Source organism: Hirundo rustica, chromosome 17 (assembly GCF_015227805.2).
Source record: "Hirundo rustica isolate bHirRus1 chromosome 17, bHirRus1.pri.v3, whole genome shotgun sequence".
In the NCBI taxonomy this organism is placed as follows: Eukaryota; Metazoa; Chordata; class Aves; order Passeriformes; family Hirundinidae; genus Hirundo; species Hirundo rustica.
In genome coordinates, this window is record NC_053466.1 from 442,858 (window position 1) to 462,630 (window position 19,773).

The window sequence follows — 19,773 nt, forward strand, 5'->3', positions numbered from 1 at the left end:
TTTAATCCAGTTCACTTCAATTACTTTTATTATCTTTGTTGCTGTCCCCATAATCTAGAATAAATAAATTATACGTTTTTACATATAGCTGGTTGAATGTAATTGACAAGGAAAGTATTTCACTGCAGGTGATATATACAAACATAGTTTATTTCTTGTTAATTTCCTGACAGACACAAAATATACACAAAGCTTTACAACAGTGACTGAAGTGTGCCGTAACTTTTGCTTATTTGCTAGTGTAATGCCAATCCAAATGTTGTGTGCTGTTTTGTTGGAAAAAATCACTGGTGTGTTGAACTTGCCTTCCCTTTTTGCGATGAGTTGGGTTTGTGTGGCTTTTAGCATTTTTGCTGAGCGCCTCTAGGTGTCAGGATTATTTTTTCAGACTATGCAACTCATCTTTTATTTCTGTCCGCACAATGCTATCCTGGTAAAACTCTTGTGAATTCCACCTCTCTTTTTGCCAAATAAGAATGTGTTTATAAATAGGAGACCATAAAGCCACATTAGTGGACTTTGCTGTTCTGAAGAATATAAACAGAGGGGGAAAAGCAATCTGTAACCGTCTTTATAACACTCACAGTGCTTTAGTTATTTCTTAACATTGTAACAAATTTATTAGTAAACTACTTTTTCCTGCAAATGATCTAGCACTTTAATTTTGAATAATTAAAATTTCCATTATCATAGCATTTGAGCTCCTGGCACTCATTTCATTGTTAAAAAGATCAATTACCACGTGGAATCTAGGTTTTAGCATCTGTTTTATCAGCATGTATAATTAAGTGCTCAGTTCAGAGGATGCACAGAACATCTGCTCCAGATAACCCCATTCAGCAAAAGCAGCAAAACACTTCAGCAGTGTTGGATCACTACCTAAAAGATTAGAGTCTGTGAGATCCGTAGGTAATCAGCAGAATAACTACTTTTAAAAGGCCTTTACATTTCCTGTATCTTAACTTGGGTCAACTGTGAACAAACAGCAAGTCTGACACAGGTGAATGTACGAAATAAAAGACAGCAGGCACACAGTGTTTGGAAATGCAGATGAGGAGTGGTATAAAGGAGTACTGCCTTCCATAGTCCGGGCATGCTCTCTTTCCTACAAACTCTCAGCCGTTTAAGACAAGCCGTACCACTAAAAAATAACCAGATCACACCTTTTTACAGCGACTTCTCTCAGGACAGTGTCCCACAATCGAGCTGTAACTCCTCGTGGGGATCCCTCGTGGATGGGAATTCCCTGGTGCGCACCTGCGGTACCGCTCAGGCACCTGAGCTCTCCCGCACCGAGCACTTCCCTGCAGACATCGCACACATCCACAGAATCCCGAACACTTCGGCTTGGAGGGGGCACCGCCGGAGAGCCCGCCGAGGCAGGCTCACCTGGCCCAGGTGACACTGGGGCGGGTGCAGGCGGCTCTGGATGTGCCCAGCCCGTTCCGCCACCGTGCCGGCCCGGCCGTGCCCCCGCCGCCGGCCGTGCCCGCTGTGCCCGGTTCCTGCCCTCGGTGCCCGCTCCCTTCCCACCGTGCCCGGTGCGCCCGCTCCCCGCCCTCGGTGCCCGCTCCCCGCCCTCGGAGCCCGCTCCCCGCCCTCGGTGCCCGCTCCCCGCCCTCGGTGCCCGCTCCCGGCCCTCGGTGCCCGCTCCCCGCCCTCGGTGCCCGCTCCCCGCCCTCGGTGCCCGCTCCCCGGTGCACCCGCTCCCCGCCCTCGGTGCCCGCTCCCCGCCCTCGGTGCCCGCTCCCCGCCCTCGGTGCCCGCTCCCCGCCCTCGGTGCCCGCACGTCACGGCGCCGGGCGGGGCCCGGCCCGGGGCCGCTCCCTCCCGCGCCGCGGCCGGGCCTGCGCGGTGTGGCGGCGGGCGGGCCCCGCGGAAGCAGCGCGGAGGGCGGCGGGGCCGCAGCGGAGCGGCCGCGGGGATGAAGGACCGGCTGGCAGACCTGGCGGAGGTGCGGCGCGGGGGCGCGGGGGAGCGGGCGGGCAGCGGGGGGCGGCAGCGGCGGTGCCCGGGCCGGGAGGGCCCCGCTCCCGCCGGGAGCCCCCGGGCCGCGGCAGCGGAGTTCCACCCTCGGCGGTTTCTGTAACGCGCCGGGCTCCGCTTCTCCCCGGCCACTGCGAAGCGGCTGGGGCGGCACTGAATTCCAGTGGATTCCGTTGAATTCCCCCGGTAATTCCGTGCTGGGGCCGCCCGGGCTGTAGCGGGATTGGGTTTGTCCGCCCGGGAGCTCTTGGGCCGTGATGCGGCAGGAAAGCGCTCTGCAAGCTTTATTTTCCGCGTGTTTACAAAATGGTAGCTGCCTCTGTTTATACGCTCTTTTCCTTTCTCTTATTTGTGCTTTGGAAACAGTGTCCTAAAAAAGAAGGGAGATTTGGAGAGAGGCACTGTCAGTCTGTCTGCGACAGGATATGGCTTGGGTAAAATAAAAGGATATTTGGGGGGTTTTGTTTTGGGTTTGCTTTGTTTTTTTTCCTGAAAAGAAATGGAATTGGAGAACACACAGGAGTTCCTGTGATAGTTGCAGTACTCCGCGTATGTGTAGAAGTTGGGCTGTGTTGAGCTGCATTCAGGTCTGGGGCTCTTTCATCTTCTGGATCCTAAAATACATTTTGGAAGCTCCATCTCTAGTGATGGAATTACCAGTCTCTTTGTCCCCCTCTCTGAAAGGATGAATTGGCATCGGAAAAGTTTTAGGATTATTAGATTACAGTTTCTCTACCAGGAATGATGTTTTGGAGTCATGCCAAAAAAAGCTCTGTCATTCAGGTATGCTTATTCCCTTTCCCGGTGTTGAACATGTCCAGGTTGTGGAACACGTGCCAAATTTCGGTGCTGGTGCACGCTTGCCAGAGAGAGGAAGCAACCAATGGTGATCCACATTTGCTTTATATTTATAATGCTACACGATGCACTTAATCCTGTTCTGTGTTTCTGTAAATGGAAGAAACCAATTCCACACCCTGACACACCCCCATTGACAGGGTTTGAAGTGTTTAAGGCAGACTTACAGAGGCATTTTTGAGTCAGCTTTAGTATTTGACATCTGAAAACATTACGGCAGTGCTGCTTTTGAAATATATACCAGCCAGTATTGCTGAAGTGCTTCATCAGTGTCATTTGCTCTGCCTGTAGAATTAATAAATAGCTTAGAGACTTAACATTTTTCTTCTAATGAAGAAACATGAAATGAAGGTAAAAGTTACTGAAGATCTAGTCTTTGTTTCATCACAGTTATGACCTGAAGTTTTGTGAAGTTGCATGTCCAAGGGAGATGGATATTCCTATTTCCACAGGCAACTCATTGAACTAGCAGTTTCCATCTTACATCTTTATCTGAGATCCCAAAAATATAATGATTTTGTGGTTTTGCTTTCATAGAATAAACACTTTGAGCAGAGATACTTGACACATGGGTAAGATGCTCTGAAAAGGAATAGTGAGTGTAAGAAATAATGTGTTAAACACCTTTTTGCCCATTTTCCAAAGTGTTTAGGTTATTCATGTAATTTCATTGTATTTCATTTGGCTAAATCATAAGAGTAGAACATAGACGTTGTGGTTTTCAAACAGGCCTAGGCCTGCAAAGTCTTCAGAAATAACTCTACCTCAGCTCTTCTCCTTGGCATGAGGATTTCATGGTGTTCCTTTGGTCACACCTCCCCTGTCAGTTCCCTCAGAAGTGCTGTGGTGCACATGGAGTTTGAGGGATCCCAGCCTACAGTGGTCTGTTTTAACTGAGCACACCACTGCCTTTAGCAGAAATGTCATTTCCTGTGTCCTCATTTGTGTGTTCCTGGATTTTGCTGGGCAGCAAGCAGAACATTTTGTCATTAGTTTTTCCTAGATACTTACAGAGAAGATGTAGAAATGCTGCCTATCAGTGTTTGTGGTTCATTGACACAACAGTAACATAACTGTCAGATATTTTTGTTAATACCCTGTTTAGGCTGTTAAACAGTTGTTGGAGAAAGGAGTGGTTGATGACATGCAGATTATAGAGCCTTCAGATAATGCTGCTTCCTCTTGTTTTCTTAGCTCGAAGGAGTTTTGTAAAGTATGTGCTATTTCAGAAGACAGCAGCCGTAAATGTATTTGTTCAACTTCGGGGGGGTATTTTAATGTCATTTCTAAATTACTCTAAGTGAGCCCAAATGAACTTCTTTAAGCTGTTGAGTTGTCCTTTAATACAATTAATGGGACAATTGAGCAAATCCCAGACTGGTTTTAGTTATTTTGAGCACAGATAAGTGTAAGATTAGAAGGTTCTCTGATCCAATACATGTTTTTCAGCAGTGGTTTATAGTAGATGTTTAGGGAAGAATAAAATGAGTAGTAAATAGCTATGATTGTAAAATGTGCTCCCAGCCTTCAGTGGTTTGCTGTTCTCAGATCCAAGTCTCTCTAAAACAGCTCTAAAAGAGCTGTACAATCCATGTTCAGATGTTCAGCTGAGCACATTTAGCTCATTTCAGGTATTACTAACAGATGTCCTTTTAAAGGCCTGGTAATAAAACTTATTCATACTTTCTTTTAGTTGTTCAGTCATTTCAGAACAGGGTTAGACGTAAACCTCTGCTCAAGCAGAGTGCTGGTTTAGATCTCAGCTTTGTTGTTCATTGTCCGTATGGCTCCAAAATTCCCCCCTTGTGACCTGCTGAAGTGGATGAAGACCACTGGAATAATTTTTCATGTTTGATTGGTGAATCAATCAAAATACTTGATTTTTATATTTCTTTACGGATGAGTGTTAATGAAGATCTGTTACACGTAATCTTTGAAAAATGAGTAGTACATAGCAGTCTGTAAGTTCGTATTTACTGCAGCTTTTTTAAAGCAAGGACCCGTAACTTGAACAGAACTGCATTGATTTGTTTCTAAACTGTTTGTTGGACAGTCACTAGTGCCCCCAGAACTGTTCAGGAACAGGTGAAAAACCACAAAGGCACAGGGGTTTAAGCTGTTAGGATTGGGTGGTACAGAAACAAACACCAAAGGAGGCTCTGCAGCAGGAGGAAAACACGACTGTTGTTTTTCCCTGCGTCAGCCTCTGACGTGAGGCTTCCTTCAGGCACGGAGCTGCTGAGGATGAGCTGTGTGCCGTGGCGGCGCGAGGGGATTTATTGCAGCGAGTTCCCATCTGCTGCGCTTGTTCCGTGCTGCTCTGGCAGCGCGTTAATGATTGACCTGCCCGGGCTGCCTCTGCCCGCTTGGCCCTCTGCAAGCCCTGCTGGGCTGCACAGGGCTCTCCGGGCACGCCGTGCTGCGAGGAGGAGCTGCGGGGCTCTGTAAGGTGCTCCTTGGGGCTGATTCCCTGGCAGAATGGTCAGTTATGATCCCTGCAGCCTGCCAGAGAGCGCACGTGATCCGCGCTGAGAAACTGCTAACCTTGAATGGAATTTCAAGGGCAAGTAATAGTCACGTTTTCAGTCAAAAGCTCTTTCAGAGGTCGGTAATCACTAAGATATCTCCAGCCTGACTTATTTCTGCAATTCTGTAAGGTAGTGGAAGTGACAGAAGTTTCATAAACCATCAGGACAGCCTTTCTTGGAGCTGAGAAATGATACTGTGAGAATATCTGTAGTTTAACCCTGCTGGCAGTGAGAGTAGCTCCCTCACTCGCCCTGGTGGGATGGGGCAGAATTCCAGAAGTTAGAAAACTCATGGGTTGAGAACACAGGCAGTTTAATTGGTAAAGTAAAAGCTGCACTCAAGCAAATTAAAAAAAAAAAAAAAAAAAAAAAAAGGGTTCCTTCCTACTTCCAGTGGGCAGGCAGGGCTCAACCATTCCCAGAAAAGCAGAGCTCTGTCACACATGACAATGACTCGGGAAGACAAAATGCCCTAAGACTAAAGGTGCCTCCCTTCCTTCCTGCTTCAGCTTCAGTGAGCATAATGCCATGGGGTCTGCAATGTCCCCTGGGTCACCTGGGGACAGCTGTTCCCATCTGTGCCCCCTTGGAGGGGGGCAGGAAAGGCCCTGACCCTGTAGGTGCTGTAACTGAGACATCCCCGTGTCGCCAGCCCTGGGCCGGCACAAATCCCAAACACAGTCCGTGCCGGCCGCAGTGAAGAGAATTAACTCTGTGCAGCCCAAGCAGCACAAACTCCTGGCGGGGCTGCATGTGTTTCATAGGTCTCTGAATGTTTATGGAGCTGTGTGTCCCAGACTTTGGGTCCCAAGGTCAAGGTATGAACTGCAAACAGACTTTATTAGATTGCTCTTGGCATTGACGTTGAACTTTTTATCAGCTTTTCGTGATACTGCTTGTACTGGGGAGGTGAAGTCCTGGGAGAGCAGTGTGTTTCTGCTAAACTGATAAAAGTGAGTTCTTGGTCAGTTGTGCTTGTCAAAAGAGGCACGAAAGCACATCAGTTGAAGAAGTCAGCAAATTAGCTGTATTTTAGGTAAGAGATGATTTAAGAATATACCGAACAGAGGTAGACAAACTTCGCAGGTGTCTCAAATGCTCATGACTGGGGTAGGCTGTCCATAAATCCTTCAACAAATTGTAGAGAGCAAATTGATGTGTCAGTGGTACGATTGCAGCCAAGTAGGAAAGTGAAATCCGCGTGGCACAGGCTGTGGGCTGGGGAGTCATGATCAGCTGCCTCCCAGCTGAGCATCTCCATGCACATTTCTGAGTCACATTTGTCTTTCATTCATTTAGGAGTCACTCAGCTGTTACATGCTTTACTAAGATCTGATCAAACTAAAAGCTGACATTCTGAATCTCTTAGTAGACGGTATTTTCATTATTTTTAGTTCAAATAACTAAATATAGAGTGCAGTTATGAACAAGCAGAAAAAAAAATTCTTTACTCAGTAAATATAAACAGAAAGTGTTCTTTTACGTAGATAATGAAATTAAATGTCTTTAAAATGTAGCTCCTTCCTAAATATTAACTTAGAGCTTGTGGCGTAGTAGCAGTGCAGTCCTGGGAATGGTGAAGTTTTGGGTGACTTCCTTGGGGCGTGGACTTCCTCTCTTATTTGTGTTAAGCAAGACTGTTAATTGATGGCAATCTGGAAGGACAGATAATTTGAATTGTAGCGTTATCTCCCCAAAATGAGTAACTCAGCAAGTCCCCAGTGACCCCAGCACTGAGTGGTTGGTCCAGGAGGGCAGTGACATCCCCTTTCCTGAATTCCTCTTTCATCTTTGTTTCCCCTGAGCACAGAACCCAGCTGCTTTCTCACCAATGTGTTTCCCCAGGGCTTTGTGCATTCCCTGAGTTTGCAGGGGAGGAACTGGCACCGAGTCTGTAACTTCTCCCTGAAGGCTTGGGCTAGATCTTAATTGACAGTAACTTCTTTATAAGATAATAGCAGTGTTTGACACTGGATTAAAATGCAGAATTGTCATGCAAACAATGCATAATTCTCAGGTAATTTAATAAAACCAGAACCAAACTTCATGGGTGATAGGATCAGAGGTTGGAAGCAGAAAGTGGGTGTTAGAAGATCAGATGGCCTTGTAAGGAAAAAAGGTGTCATGGAATGAAGATCCTTTAATGATAATTATCTTCTAGTTTGGTTTTTTCTCACAGATTACCCATTGACTGTGTGTTAAAGGTAATATTTTGTTCCAGTTTTGATTCAATGCACTTACACCAGTTTGTGCTCCACGGAGGGAATTAAAGAAGACAAGCTTGAACTCCTTGCCTTGATAGGATGCATGCGGATCGTGTTTTTTCCGTGATAAGGATTGAGGATCCATGGATTGCACGGGGCTGGGAGGTGTGACAGGGAATGTGCCCGGGGTGTGGCAGAGCCTGGGGGTTATCAGCGCTCTCCTGTATTTCTGGGTTACCAGAGGCTGATGAGGGCTGAGCTGGTGTGCGGTGGCAGCGCTGCAGGGCAGCAGCAGCAGTGCGTGCATGGGTTTTGTTCTGGCTGCCAGGAGGTGTTGGCCCCGTTACCCCACGAGCTCTCAGCACCTCGGCATTTCTTTCACAACTCTGTAGTAGTCACTTGACTCTCTGTGGCCTCTGTGCTTATTTGTTTTTAGATTACAGTTCTCAGAAAAGGGAAACCCCTTTGGCTTTGCAGACTGTTGATGGAAGTGTGCGTGCTGTGCCAGTGTGGCACGATTGTAGCTTCTTCAGAGCTGTCCTGGGGTGGGTCTCACAGATTTGTTTGTTGTCTCTTACAGTATAAAGGAAATGAAGATGGGGAGACAGTTATCATCGAAAAAGACCATTTTATGGATGACTTCTTCCAACAGGTACAGCTCCAGTCTTCACCTTGGATTAAAGACTGACTGTTCGCTCTCTGTGCCTTTTAATTTCAGTAATGAGGTTTAACAATTCATCCACACATCCTCCCTGGTATGGTTTGTAATTGTATACCAAAACAAATGGTGGTAATGCTTTATCAGTTTATTTCAGGGTATTTTCTGTATTTATTGCAGAGAAATGTTTTCAATTCCCTGTCAACAAGAAACTTGCTAATAGAATTTTAAAACAGTTGTTTATTAGGAATATTAGCACTTAAGGTTTTGGCCATTCTGAATACATTTGCTAGTAACAATACTGGGTTTTAGTTTAAAAAAAAAAATTACGGACTGTTTAAATGTTGACATTTCTGCTAGGATTACTTTCTCTGCTACTTACAGATGAAATAGTTCGGGTTTTATTAGCAGGGTTTTTTTGTTTTTAAAAAAATATTGGCCCTGAATTATTCTAATGTCTTCTTTTTTGCCGTATTTCTCTTCCTCTAGGTTGAGGAAATTAGAAATAATATAGCAAAAATAGCACAAAATGTGGAAGAAGTGAAGAAGCAGCACAGCATTATCCTGTCAGCACCAAATCCTGAAGGAAGTGAGTAATAATTTTTAAGATGTCACATAAATGTGGCTAGATATTCTGAAATATTGTTTGTTTTAGCTGTCCATAGGAATAGAACTTCAGGTGTTCCGAATGCAACATGTAACACTATGTAATATTTTCATTTTAAATATTGAATTAATACTTCCATTTGTTTATTTTCACCCATTTTAAGTCTCCTTTGAAAAAAAATCTGTGTTCAGGATGTTTCTTGCATCATCCAAACCTTTCCTAGACCAAAACTCAGTTTAATGTGGGGTTTTTTCCTCAGAAACGGGGAGGTTACTTAGGTTCTAATTTGTGAAAATGTTGAAGTTGTCACTTGTACTGTCAGGCCTTTGTTCCTCTGCAGGGCCAGCAGAGGCAGCTGCTGCTGCAGTACTTGCAGTTCCTTGTGCAGCCCTGTTTTTAACCCCAGAGCTGGGAGTGAGTTTGTGCTTTCCAGCAGAGAACTGGGAAGTTCAGGGACCTTGCCCAGAGCCTTCCCTGTTCTCAGCCCTTGCTGGCTCCAGGCATGTCTGTGCCTGTGGGCAGCCTCAAAGAAAAGGGAAGAAAAGATGCTGAGATATTCTTTGTTTGAGCGTTGCAATGCTGGCTTAACTTTTATCTTGGTGGAAGCTGAGCTTGGGGTGTTGTTTCACCCTGACCCCCCGTTTCCCTTGGTGTATGTTTGTGTTCCTGCGCTGATTTTGCAGGCTGCTCTTCAGTGGGTCTCAGGGTTAGTCAGGGTTCGTGTGAATGTTTAAATGGCAGTGAGCAGTGTGTGCTCTTGTGAGTGTGGTCCCTCAGTGAGCCCTGGCTGAACAAAGCCCTCCAGGGATGCCCTGGGTGACCCTCAGAGTGTCCGTGGGTGTTACAGCAGTGCACGCAGCGTGCACGCCACCCTGACAAAAAGGGGAGATAAATCTGTATTTAAAGTACTTAGGAGGAGAATGAACTTCAGCTCTGCTTAGCTGTACTGAACAAAATCCTGAGATTGCAAGGTAGATTTGTAGACTCTTGCTGAGTTACTGTTATCAATCATTAACAGTTCAAAAAATATATTTTTTAAAGGAACGAAGGAAGAACTTGAAGAACTAAATGAGGAAATAAAGAAGATTGCTAATAAAATCCGGGCCAGGCTAAAGGGTAAGTTGTGAGGACAAATAAAACTCCTTGCTTTCAGGAATAACCTAGAAAATGACAGTGCAAAATAATTCCTCCACATAGAAATGAGTTCTTCCACTGAAGTGCTTTTTTTGGGGATGATATTTTGGAAGAAGATTAACTGCAAAATGACACCTTTTAAATTTTTCCAGTGTGACTCTGTTAAGAGTATGAAGCAGTTACTGTGTTCAAAGATCGCTACCAATTATCAAAATGATTTTTAAACTTTACTTATATATCACTGCCACCCCTCTGCCCAGAAACTTTACACTTCTCTGGGGAACTTGTACCTTTAAAAAGTAACAATAGTATTTACAAAATAATGGAGCAGTTAAATGACTGCTGTTGACTCAGCGCTCTTGCCTTGTTCTCAGCTATCGAGCAGAGTTTTGATCAGGGTGAAAATGCAAATCGGACATCAGTGGACCTCAGGATCAGGAAAACACAGGTAGGATCCCTTCAGCTCAGAGAAAATCCAAGCATTCTGGTACAGTGGAGAGTGAGTTTAACTGTTCTGAACTCATGTCAGAACTCCTGTGGTGCTTTGTTGGGCTGTAAGTGCCACTGTGAGTTGTGCAGACAGAAACGGCCTTTTCTGATGTCCCTCTCTGTCTCCTCTGCTCCCCTGTGTCCCCACGTCTGTCCCTGTCTATACTCTCTGCCCCGTGTGTCCCTGTCTGTCCCCATGTGTCCTCTCTGCCCCGTGTTCCCCTGTCTGTCCCGTATGTCCCCATGTGTCCCCTCTGCCCTGCGTCCCCCATGTTCCCCACGTCTGTCCCTGTGTGTCCCCTCTGCCCCGTGTGTCCCCCTCTCTGTCCCCTCTGCCCCGTGTCCCCTGTCTGTCCTTCTGTCCCCTCTGCCCATGTTCCCTCATGCTCCCCTGTCTGTCCCCGTGTGTCCCCTCTGCCCCGCGTCCCTCGGCAGCACTCGGTGTTGGCACACAAGTTTGTGGAGGTGATGACGGAGTACAACGAGACGCAGACGCTGTTCCGGGAGCGCAGCAAGGGCCGCATACAGCGACAGCTGGAGATCAGTGAGTGACCCCCGCGGGCTTCTGACACGGGAGAAATCCTTCCTTGGCACTGCCTCCCTTGTTTCCCAGTCATTAAATACAGTTCAAAGCATCAGGGATCCTGGACAGCACCTCAGAGGGCATGAGAGAAAAGATCTCACTGCGTGGCACAAACTCCGTGATAGTACTTTTTTTAGAACAGCTGGAAAGAAAAGAGAGAAAATTCAATAATTTCCTTTAGATTGAAAATCATTAAAGAAATTATATTTTTCCTTTGCTTCATTTACTTCCAATGTTGCAACTTTAAATGAAGCATCAAGAAAGGCTGCATTCTGAAACAGCAAGGGTTATTAAAAGCCACTCCAAAATTAACATGCATAACAGGATAACAGCTCTCTTTATGAGGTTCCATTTTTGTCTGCAAGGACACTTGGTAAATTCATCTGGCATAAAATCAGTGCTGCTGTTATATGTGCTTTAATCATTTGTTGACTGACTCACATATGACTTTCTTCCCATTCATTATTAGGAGTATTCTGACCAGGGTTCTTCATGATAGCTTTGAATCTGCATTTGTTTTCTGATTATTACTTGATACTTTATGGATTTTGTTATATGCAAAATGGCCCTTGGTAGTGGCTGAACACTACAGGGTTTTATCCTGCAAAATCTCAGTGCAAGAATTCTCTTTGAATTGTCACCCTTCTGGATGGATGGCAAAATGTAACGTTTGATCCTGAATAAGTGATGCTATGTGAAGTCCTGTTGTTTTTATCCTAGCTGGAAAGACCACCACTGATGAGGAGCTGGAAGAAATGTTAGAGAGTGGTAATCCTTCCATTTTCACTTCTGATGTATGTATTTCTGGGCCAGTTGTGTCTCCTCTCTTCTGCTGCTCCTGCTCTTGAAGAGTGTTGGCACTTAGGGCTGTCCATGTCTCTTTCCATTCTCCCCAAGATCATATCAGACTCCCAGATAACCAGGCAAGCCCTGAACGAGATCGAGTCACGCCACAAGGATATCATGAAGCTGGAGTCCAGCATTCGGGAGCTCCACGAGATGTTTATGGACATGGCAATGTTTGTTGAGACTCAGGTGAATGAACCACTTCAAACACGTTCGTGGGTGGGGGTTGTCTCCTCACTCTTCCGCTCTGCAATGTGCAGAAGCAGTTGATTTTATCCAGCTAGTGCAGATTCAGAGGGACTCTGGACCGTGATCAGAATAAATGGAAGTTAATCACTGGAGGGTTTTGTTTTGTTGTGGACAAATTGAGCATCTCAATGTCCTTATGCTTTCAATAACTGACCGCAGACTTGCCTTCCAGTCAGTACATTTAATATTTTCTTCAAAATGATCGATTGCAATGTGCTGGAACATCTTTGTGCGTGTGTAAGTGAGAAAAACTATCTCGTGGCACATTGTTAGTGCCTTGAGGATTTTGGATTCTCGGCCACAGTGGAGTAGCAGGTGTGTCAGCAAGGCTGTGTGCACCTTGCACTGCATGCAGAAGTGCAATTCTGTGTTCACCAACATGAGTCTAAAGGGCTTGACAAGTGCTTCAAGTCATCTTTGTATTCATAAGCTTTGTCTTGACATGTACATAAATTGTTCTATTTTTAGTCTATAAATACCAATTATACAACAAAAGTTTTTAATTTTGGTCTTAAAATGGTTTGATTCTGCAGGAAAGTGGAAAGAATAGTGTTATAAGAGAAACCTGCCTGAAAAGCAAGTTAGAGAGACTTGCCTGTTTTTTGTAATTGGGTTTTGTTCTAGAAGTCCTTTGTTGCTTTGATATTAAATATACAGCCAAGAGAAATAGGTAGCAGGTTTTTGTGAATGACACACGAACAGAAGTTACTTGTGCATCATTCTGTAATGCTTTGCTGTTTACTGCTGCTGATTATTTCTTCTGCTGGACAGAGACACAGGTAACGGATTTACTGTCATCTTTCACCAATCCTCCATTTCATCGCCGAGTGTCATTCCTCGTAGTTAATTTGAGTTTGTCATGCACTGACATCGTAATCCCGGAGCTCTGGGGACCTCAGTGTGTATTTCCTGGGCAGCTGTTGAAGCTTGTGTGGCAATAGTCAATATCCTTGTCCCCTTCAGGCACAGCAGGGATTTCTGATCTCAGCCTTGGCTGTTAAAACATCCCTCCCACACGAGGGATGTTTGCAGGTGCTCAGTTCCTGTTCCTGACAAACTCACCTGCCCTGCTCATGAGCATTCCTTGTGTGCTGGGAGCTGGGAGCCCTTGCTTCTCATTCCCTTTCTCCTTTACATGCCAGAGCAGAAAAAAATGCCATCCCCAGTATGTGCACCATTGGTCTGTCAAAGTAATTCTTGATGTTCGAGAGCCTTCCTTTTAGATTCGTGGAACAAAGATCCACGCATTCCAATAATCTGGTTTTTCTTCAAAATTTCGTTTTAAGGGTGAAATGATCAACAACATAGAGAAGAACGTGATGAATGCGACAGACTATGTGGAACATGCAAAGGAAGAGACAAAAAAGGCAGTTAAATATCAGAGCAAAGCACGCAGGGTATGTTGTCTTTCTGTAATTGTGCTAGGCAGTATTTTAATTTAGCACAGGAGCATTTCCAATGTCAATTATTTTGCTGTAGTTAATACTGAAAATTTATAATTCTAATAGAGGACAGGCACTTCTTGGACTATGAGAACAGATCAGCAGTTCATGCCCAGCTAAGGGTGTGTTCACAATTTTCCACTCAGGGCTGCCATTACAGAGGGTAAAAACCCCAAAAGAAGAATTAATGTATTATTCCAGTGGTTGAATTCACATGCTTTTTTTATCAGCTTTCACAAGACCTTAAATTATTCAGATTCTAAATAACCTTAAGGGTTGTTAGCTGTTAATCACAAGTAAAGTTACCTGAACTTAAAACTATAAAATCTGTTTGCTAGCGGGAAAAATAAAAATGCTTTTGCTGAAGTAGGCTTATTTAAAAAAAAAAAAAAATCTGCTTGTAATTTTTAGTTTTGCAGATAATATAGGGGGATCTTCCCTCTGAAAAGGGTGTGGCATTGTGCCGTGGCACTGAATTTGTGCAGGACTTGAGTTCAGAGGAATGTTCTGGCACTTTCCATTGCGCTTGTTTTGTTTCAGTAGCTTTCTTCCCATCAGACACCAAATAATATATTCTGATATCAGACTACTGAGCAGTTTATTTTTGCATTCCAATTTCCCTTTTTGCTGTGCTGTGCAATTCGGTGAGGCTCCTTATGGTGAGCTGGGTTTGAGGGAATAATTCATTTTCTGTAGATAGAGATCTACAGAGATAACACTCCTGATCCTTTACAAAAGATCTTTTCAGAGGTGTTAAAAGAACGCACTTAATATGTATGTAAATGGTGCTTGTATAATCTCTGATAATTCTATAGGCATTAATCACGTGATTTTACCTCCTTAAGAATGTTAAATCTTACATTTGCAAGATTATACAGATAAATTTATCTCAATTTAAGAATACAGGGGGCTTTAATGAAAGTGCTTGTGAATCTAAAAATTACTTGAAAAATTGAAAATAAATGCAAGTCTCAATGTGCTTAATATTAATCATGCCTTGTTTTTTGACAGAAAATGTGGATAATTATCATTGTGTCAGTGGTGTTGATTGCCATAGTAGCTCTAATTATTGGTTTGTCTGTGGGTGTTCGGTGATGCTTGGATAACCTCAGCATGCATGGCTTCCTGCCGCTGTGGCAGTAAGTAACTAATCAACTAATTTGCCTCTTGTTCTCTCTGTGTTCTCCTGCTAACCCCCACGGTGTGCCCGGTGCCTGGGGACGGCTGGGTGCCCTGGGGATGGCTGGGTGCCCTGGTGTCCCTGCTCCCTGTGCCCCTGGCAGGTGCTGAGTGTGCCTGATGTGGATATTGCAGTGACCCTGACAGTTCCTGTGTGTGTGTGCCAGTTCCTGTGTGTGTGTGCCAGTTCCTGTGTGTGTGTGCCAGTTCCTGTGTGTGCCAGTTCCTGTGTGTGTGACAGTTCCTGTGTGTGTGTGACAGTTCCTGTGTGTGTGACAGTTCCTGTGTGTGTGACAGTTCCTCTCTGTGTGTGTGACAGTTCCTCTCTGTGTGCCAGTTCCTGTGTGTGTGACAGTTCCTGTGTGTGTGTGACAGTTCCTGTGTGTGTGTGACAGTTCCTGTGTGTGTGTGACAGTTCCTGTGTGTGTGTGCCAGTTCCTGTGTGTGCCAGTTCCTGTGTGTGTGTGCCAGTTCCTGTGTGTGTGCCAGTTCCTGTGTGTGTGTGACAGTTCCTGTGTGTGTGTGACAGTTCCTGTGTGTGTGTGACAGTTCCTGTGTGTGTGCCAGTTCCTGTGTGTGTGCCAGTTCCTGTGTGTGTGTGCCAGTTCCTGTGTGTGTGTGCCAGTTCCTGTGTGTGTGCCAGTTCCTGTGTGTGTGTGACAGTTCCTGTGTGTGTGTGACAGTTCCTGTGTGTGTGTGCCAGTTCCTGTGTGTGTGCCAGTTCCTGTGTGTGTGCCAGTTCCTGTGTGTGTGTGCCAGTTCCTGTGTGTGTGCCAGTTCCTGTGTGTGTGCCAGTTCCTGTGTGTGACAGTTCCTGTGTGTGTGCCAGTTCCTGTGTGTGTGCCAGTTCCTGTGTGTGTGTGCCAGTTCCTGTGTGTGTGTGCCAGTTCCTGTGTGTGTGTGACAGTTCCTGTGTGTGACAGTTCCTGTGTGTACCTGATGTGGCTATTTCTGTGTCCCTGACAGTTCCTGGGTGTGCCTGATGTGGATGTTGTGCCCGCTGTGGGTGTTGCTGTGGCACAGTGACCCTGACAGTTCCTGTGTGTGTGACAGTTCCTGTGTGTACCTGATGTGGATATCCCTGACAGTTCCTGGGTGTGCCTGATGTGGATGTTGTGCCCGCTGTGGGCGTTGCTGTGGCACAGTGACCCTGCCAGGGCACACAGAGCAGCCCCTGCCCCACCCAGCCCCAGGAGGTGGCACAAACAGCCCCGGGCTGGCTCCCAGCTCCTGGAGTTATTGTCTTTATGCTGAAAGTTCACATCAGCAAACAGCATGCAATACTAAGCACGCTTGGAACTTCGTCCAGTGGGGGTCTCTGTGGTTTTAAGTAGAGTTTTTGAGAAGTGGATGTCTGCAGCAATGAAGTTGGGTATTATGGCTTGGAGAACATCTTCAAATTTCTTACTTTGAAACTGTTTATTAATGCTAGACTAAATGAAACAGTGGGAGAGGACAGTGTGTTCAGGACATGGGATTTCTTTCAGTGTTGTGTTTTTGCTGTAGTAAAGCACCATTCAGTCCAGGTAATGCTTAGCCAGGGTAAGCAGGCCACAGCAGTAGAAATGCAGTAGAAATGCAGCCTTTAATGTGCAGTGTCTTGAAGCTGCACACAGAGCACCAGGGGCAGGTGCCAGTTCACACAGCTCATCAGAATTTCACATTTCTCTACTAACACTCTTTTAACATCACTTGGTGTTGGAGATTGTTCTCAGCTCTGGTTTGGGGGCAGGGAGCAGACTTCAGTGTCATGACCTGCAGTCAGAAATACCTGCCCCAGAGTCACACCTTGAGGCATTTACACACAGCCATCTCTCCTTTTTTAACCCTTGCAGCTCCTCTGAGCTCTTAGCTGCACAGTGTTTTTACTGACCTGCTGAATCCCTCTAAGGGTGCAGATGGAAAGGTTCGAGCAGGCTGCAAATATTTATCCAAGGAGGGTGGCAGTGAGCAGTTACTTAGACTTGACCTACATCTGTTTCTGATGATGTTTACAGAAGTTGGGCTTGAGTGATAACCGTTGTTCTGTAAAGGAAAGCAGAGCAGTGTTGCACAGAGGCTGTGTCTTGTGACATGGTTACATGTATGTTAGAAACCACAGGAAATCCCAGCAGTGATTACTCCTTGGAAAGAAAATCCCAGCACTCAGCCCAGCTGTCAGTGTCACTGAGGCTCTGAATATATTTAATCTATTCTGTCTCTACAAAGCATTTCAGTCTTAACTTTTCTTCTTTCTTTTCCCTGCAGAAATTGATGTTCATAATAATATGTGTAACTGTATTGCTTCTGATACTTGGAATTATCCTAGCAACAACTCTGTCCTAGCAAGCACATTCCAAGAGTTGCCAGCCTTCAGGAACTCCAGAACATCTGCAGCAAAACCAAACCTTTCCCACAGATGTTGCCTTACACTGTCCCACCGTGATGGCCTGTCACTAATGGTTAAAAATGAGAGCAAAATCACTCGTAATGTTTACTCACAGATGAAGATCAGAATGTATCAGGGTGCGTATGGACTGTACATCATAAACCAGGCACCTGTGAGACTGACACTTTGTTCTGAACTCAAGTAACTTGGGGTTTTTTCACATCTCAGTGTTAAAGTTGAAATAGGGAGTTGAGAGACTGTTGCGTTTTGACTCTTTGGCTTTTTTCCTATTGCTAACCTAACTCTAATCATGACTTTCAGTGCCTTGCCAGTGCTGCCTTCGTTAGCACTCCTGTGAATATTTTTATGAGATGTAGCCTTGTGTTTAAGTGTATTAATTACTTAGTCACCTTAACCTATTTAAACTTCATGCTTTTTCTCCAGCAAGGGCTAAAATACTTTATCCTGAAGAGACTACTCATTTAACTGCGCAGTGCATTACACTTGAGAAGAAAAAAGAAAAAAAGCTCTTTTACGCTTGCCAGTTTTTTTATTTTTTCTTTCAAGGTTAACTGCTTTAAATACTTCCTTTGTGGTTAATAAAAAAGTTAGTTGGAGCATTTCTGGTGAAAGCATAGAGCTCTGAAACGCTGAATTTGCACTTGAGCAGGTAATTGTACAGGTAATTCTTGTGCAAAGTGGATCAGTTCAGCCTTACTGCTTACCTGAATATGACAGAAATGACTTCATAAAGCCAAATCAGGTTTCCTTGTTCTGGAGTTTGCTGATGTCGATGTATGGGTATAGCACAGGGGATGAACTCCCCCAGAAGAGTCTGAAATTACCACAAGCTGAGACACGGATGTGTTCTGAACCCTGCGTGGCTGTAACATGTGTGAAGTGTTTTGGTGTGCGCACGCCTGTGCGAGTGCCAGCCTGCACGGCTTGAAAGCTTCAGAGAATTCAGATGTACCCAGATAACTGCATTGAATGTTACAGGTGGTTTTTGTATTTTTGTGTGTAAAATATTTGTAACTTGGGCTTGTGGCTCCTCATTGTCTAAGCATATCCATGTAGATATGTAGATATATTTACACTCTAAGAGAAGTAGAGGAGAGGATCATTTGTGCCTTTCAAACATAGTCTAAAACTACACTCATCAATGTTCTCAGATACTCGGCTCTCACGTTGACTGCAGTAACTCGGTCCTACGAGTTTAGAATCCTTAAACTGAGGTTTTGTTGAAAGTGTCTGAGATCAAAGTTACTCAGTAAGTGAGAATTCAGACTTGGTAAAATTCAGCAGAGTTTACAATTTCTCTTGTATGTATGAATATTCCTGCTTTGCTGTCCAGGTATACTGTGAATATGCTGGAGCTATTCAGATGTCAAACACGTTTAAAAAAGAAAACAAACACTGTTATTATTGATATTATTGGTCTCTTTACAAGTCAGCCATAAAGAAGTCGCTTGAAAAATTCGGCTTCAATAATGAACAAATTTCTTTTACCTCTGAGTCCGGAACGCTCACCGATGTTTGTGAGGAAGTTTACATGCAAAGTAAGGAAGGATTGGTTGCCTTAATGCTCACTCTAGGTAAATATTTTTTATTCTGTAGTTTTCTAGATTTTTATCAGTAAATATTATTTATACAGATATGCAAATTAGATGGGGGAAAAAAAATCACTCCTGCTGTTTACCAGCTGGTGATGTAAGCTGACCCTCAAAATCCTGTCATGTTGAAGTTTTTCCTCTGTAATGCAGTAATCTGCCCATCAAGACCAGAAATTTGAACAGGCTACTCCACAGTTTTTAGTTCTTGTTGAACAGCTGCCTCAATGAGTTTGTTTTACAGCAAAACAGACCTTTTCACATGAACCTCTTTGTTGGTTCATTCTGGAGGGGAGAAAATCTCTAACCTATGCACTAATAAACTCATGTAAGCGAGTCTCCTGTGTCTGCTTTGTGTCCGTGGGGTCACTGTGGCCCTTGGGGATATTCTGGGAAGTGTTTGAGTGAGGCTGATGGGTTTTTGCAGACTTTCATCAAGCACAGGGTCAGGTGGTGTATTTTTTGCAACTTTTTACTGGAAAAGGTGTAGAGATAGTTATGAAGAAAACAGTGGGATGTGTTAATTTAAGCTGTGCCCATGGAGTTTTTTAGAGAAATGTTGAGGTAAGAAACCCCAAGGTTTCATTGAGTGAATGCTCTCCTCATACAGAAACGATTTGTAACAACTCCTGGAACAGTCTGGCAGCAGTGAGGGTTTGAGATTTAATACCAAAGCACTTAGAAAATGCCGAGTTAATGAATGACTGCATGTCACTAAAAACACAGGAGGATGTTACGCATCCTACAAAGCTCAGGGTGACCAAAGTGCTCAGGTTGTTTAGATGTGCAGGAATCTGCTGCAAACCTGCACAGGAATGAGCTCAGAAGAATCAGCTAAAGCTGTGACTCTGCCTTAATTCTGCCTCTGCTGCGCTGTGTAGAACAGGGTTTTAGGCAAAGGAGGGTTTGTGATGCACCATCACATGAGTTCTGATGAACTCATAAAATTGACACATCTGGAAATGCCCTGGCACATCTGGAAATGTCCTGGCACCCCTGGAAATGCCCTGGCACCATGCAGGGGCAGCAGGG

General features: G+C 44.7%; 1 protein-coding gene across 2 annotated transcripts; it reads left to right on the forward strand.

The window, feature by feature from the left end:
- Positions 1-1,850: 1,850 nt before the first annotated feature.
- STX2 (syntaxin 2) lies at positions 1,851-19,077 on the forward strand. Of its 2 annotated transcripts, XM_040080872.2 has the most exons (11): positions 1,851-1,954; positions 8,157-8,228; positions 8,724-8,823; positions 9,883-9,957; positions 10,350-10,423; positions 10,900-11,008; positions 11,768-11,841; positions 11,945-12,082; positions 13,429-13,539; positions 14,596-14,723; positions 17,011-17,149. In XM_040080872.2, exons 1-10 carry the CDS (start codon positions 1,925-1,927, stop codon positions 14,677-14,679), a joined length of 867 nt encoding a protein of 288 aa, XP_039936806.1. In that variant the 5' UTR covers positions 1,851-1,924; the 3' UTR covers positions 14,680-14,723; positions 17,011-17,149. The 2 variants fall into 2 exon arrangements, with proteins under 2 accessions (XP_039936806.1, XP_039936807.1); XM_040080873.1 differs by lacking the exon at positions 14,596-14,723 and having other exon boundaries at positions 17,011-19,077.
- The last annotated feature ends 696 nt before the right edge of the window (positions 19,078-19,773 follow it).

Excerpts from the sequence above, each read along its gene's own strand:
- STX2 (XM_040080872.2), top strand. The coding sequence starts at position 1,925 with ATGAAGGACCGGCTGGCAGACCTGGCGGAG. Across the intron at positions 9,958-10,349 it reads AATCCGGGCCAGGCTAAAGG|CTATCGAGCAGAGTTTTGAT; the intron begins GTAAGTTGTGAG and ends CCTTGTTCTCAG. Across the intron at positions 11,842-11,944 it reads CTTCCATTTTCACTTCTGAT|ATCATATCAGACTCCCAGAT; the intron begins GTATGTATTTCT and ends ATTCTCCCCAAG.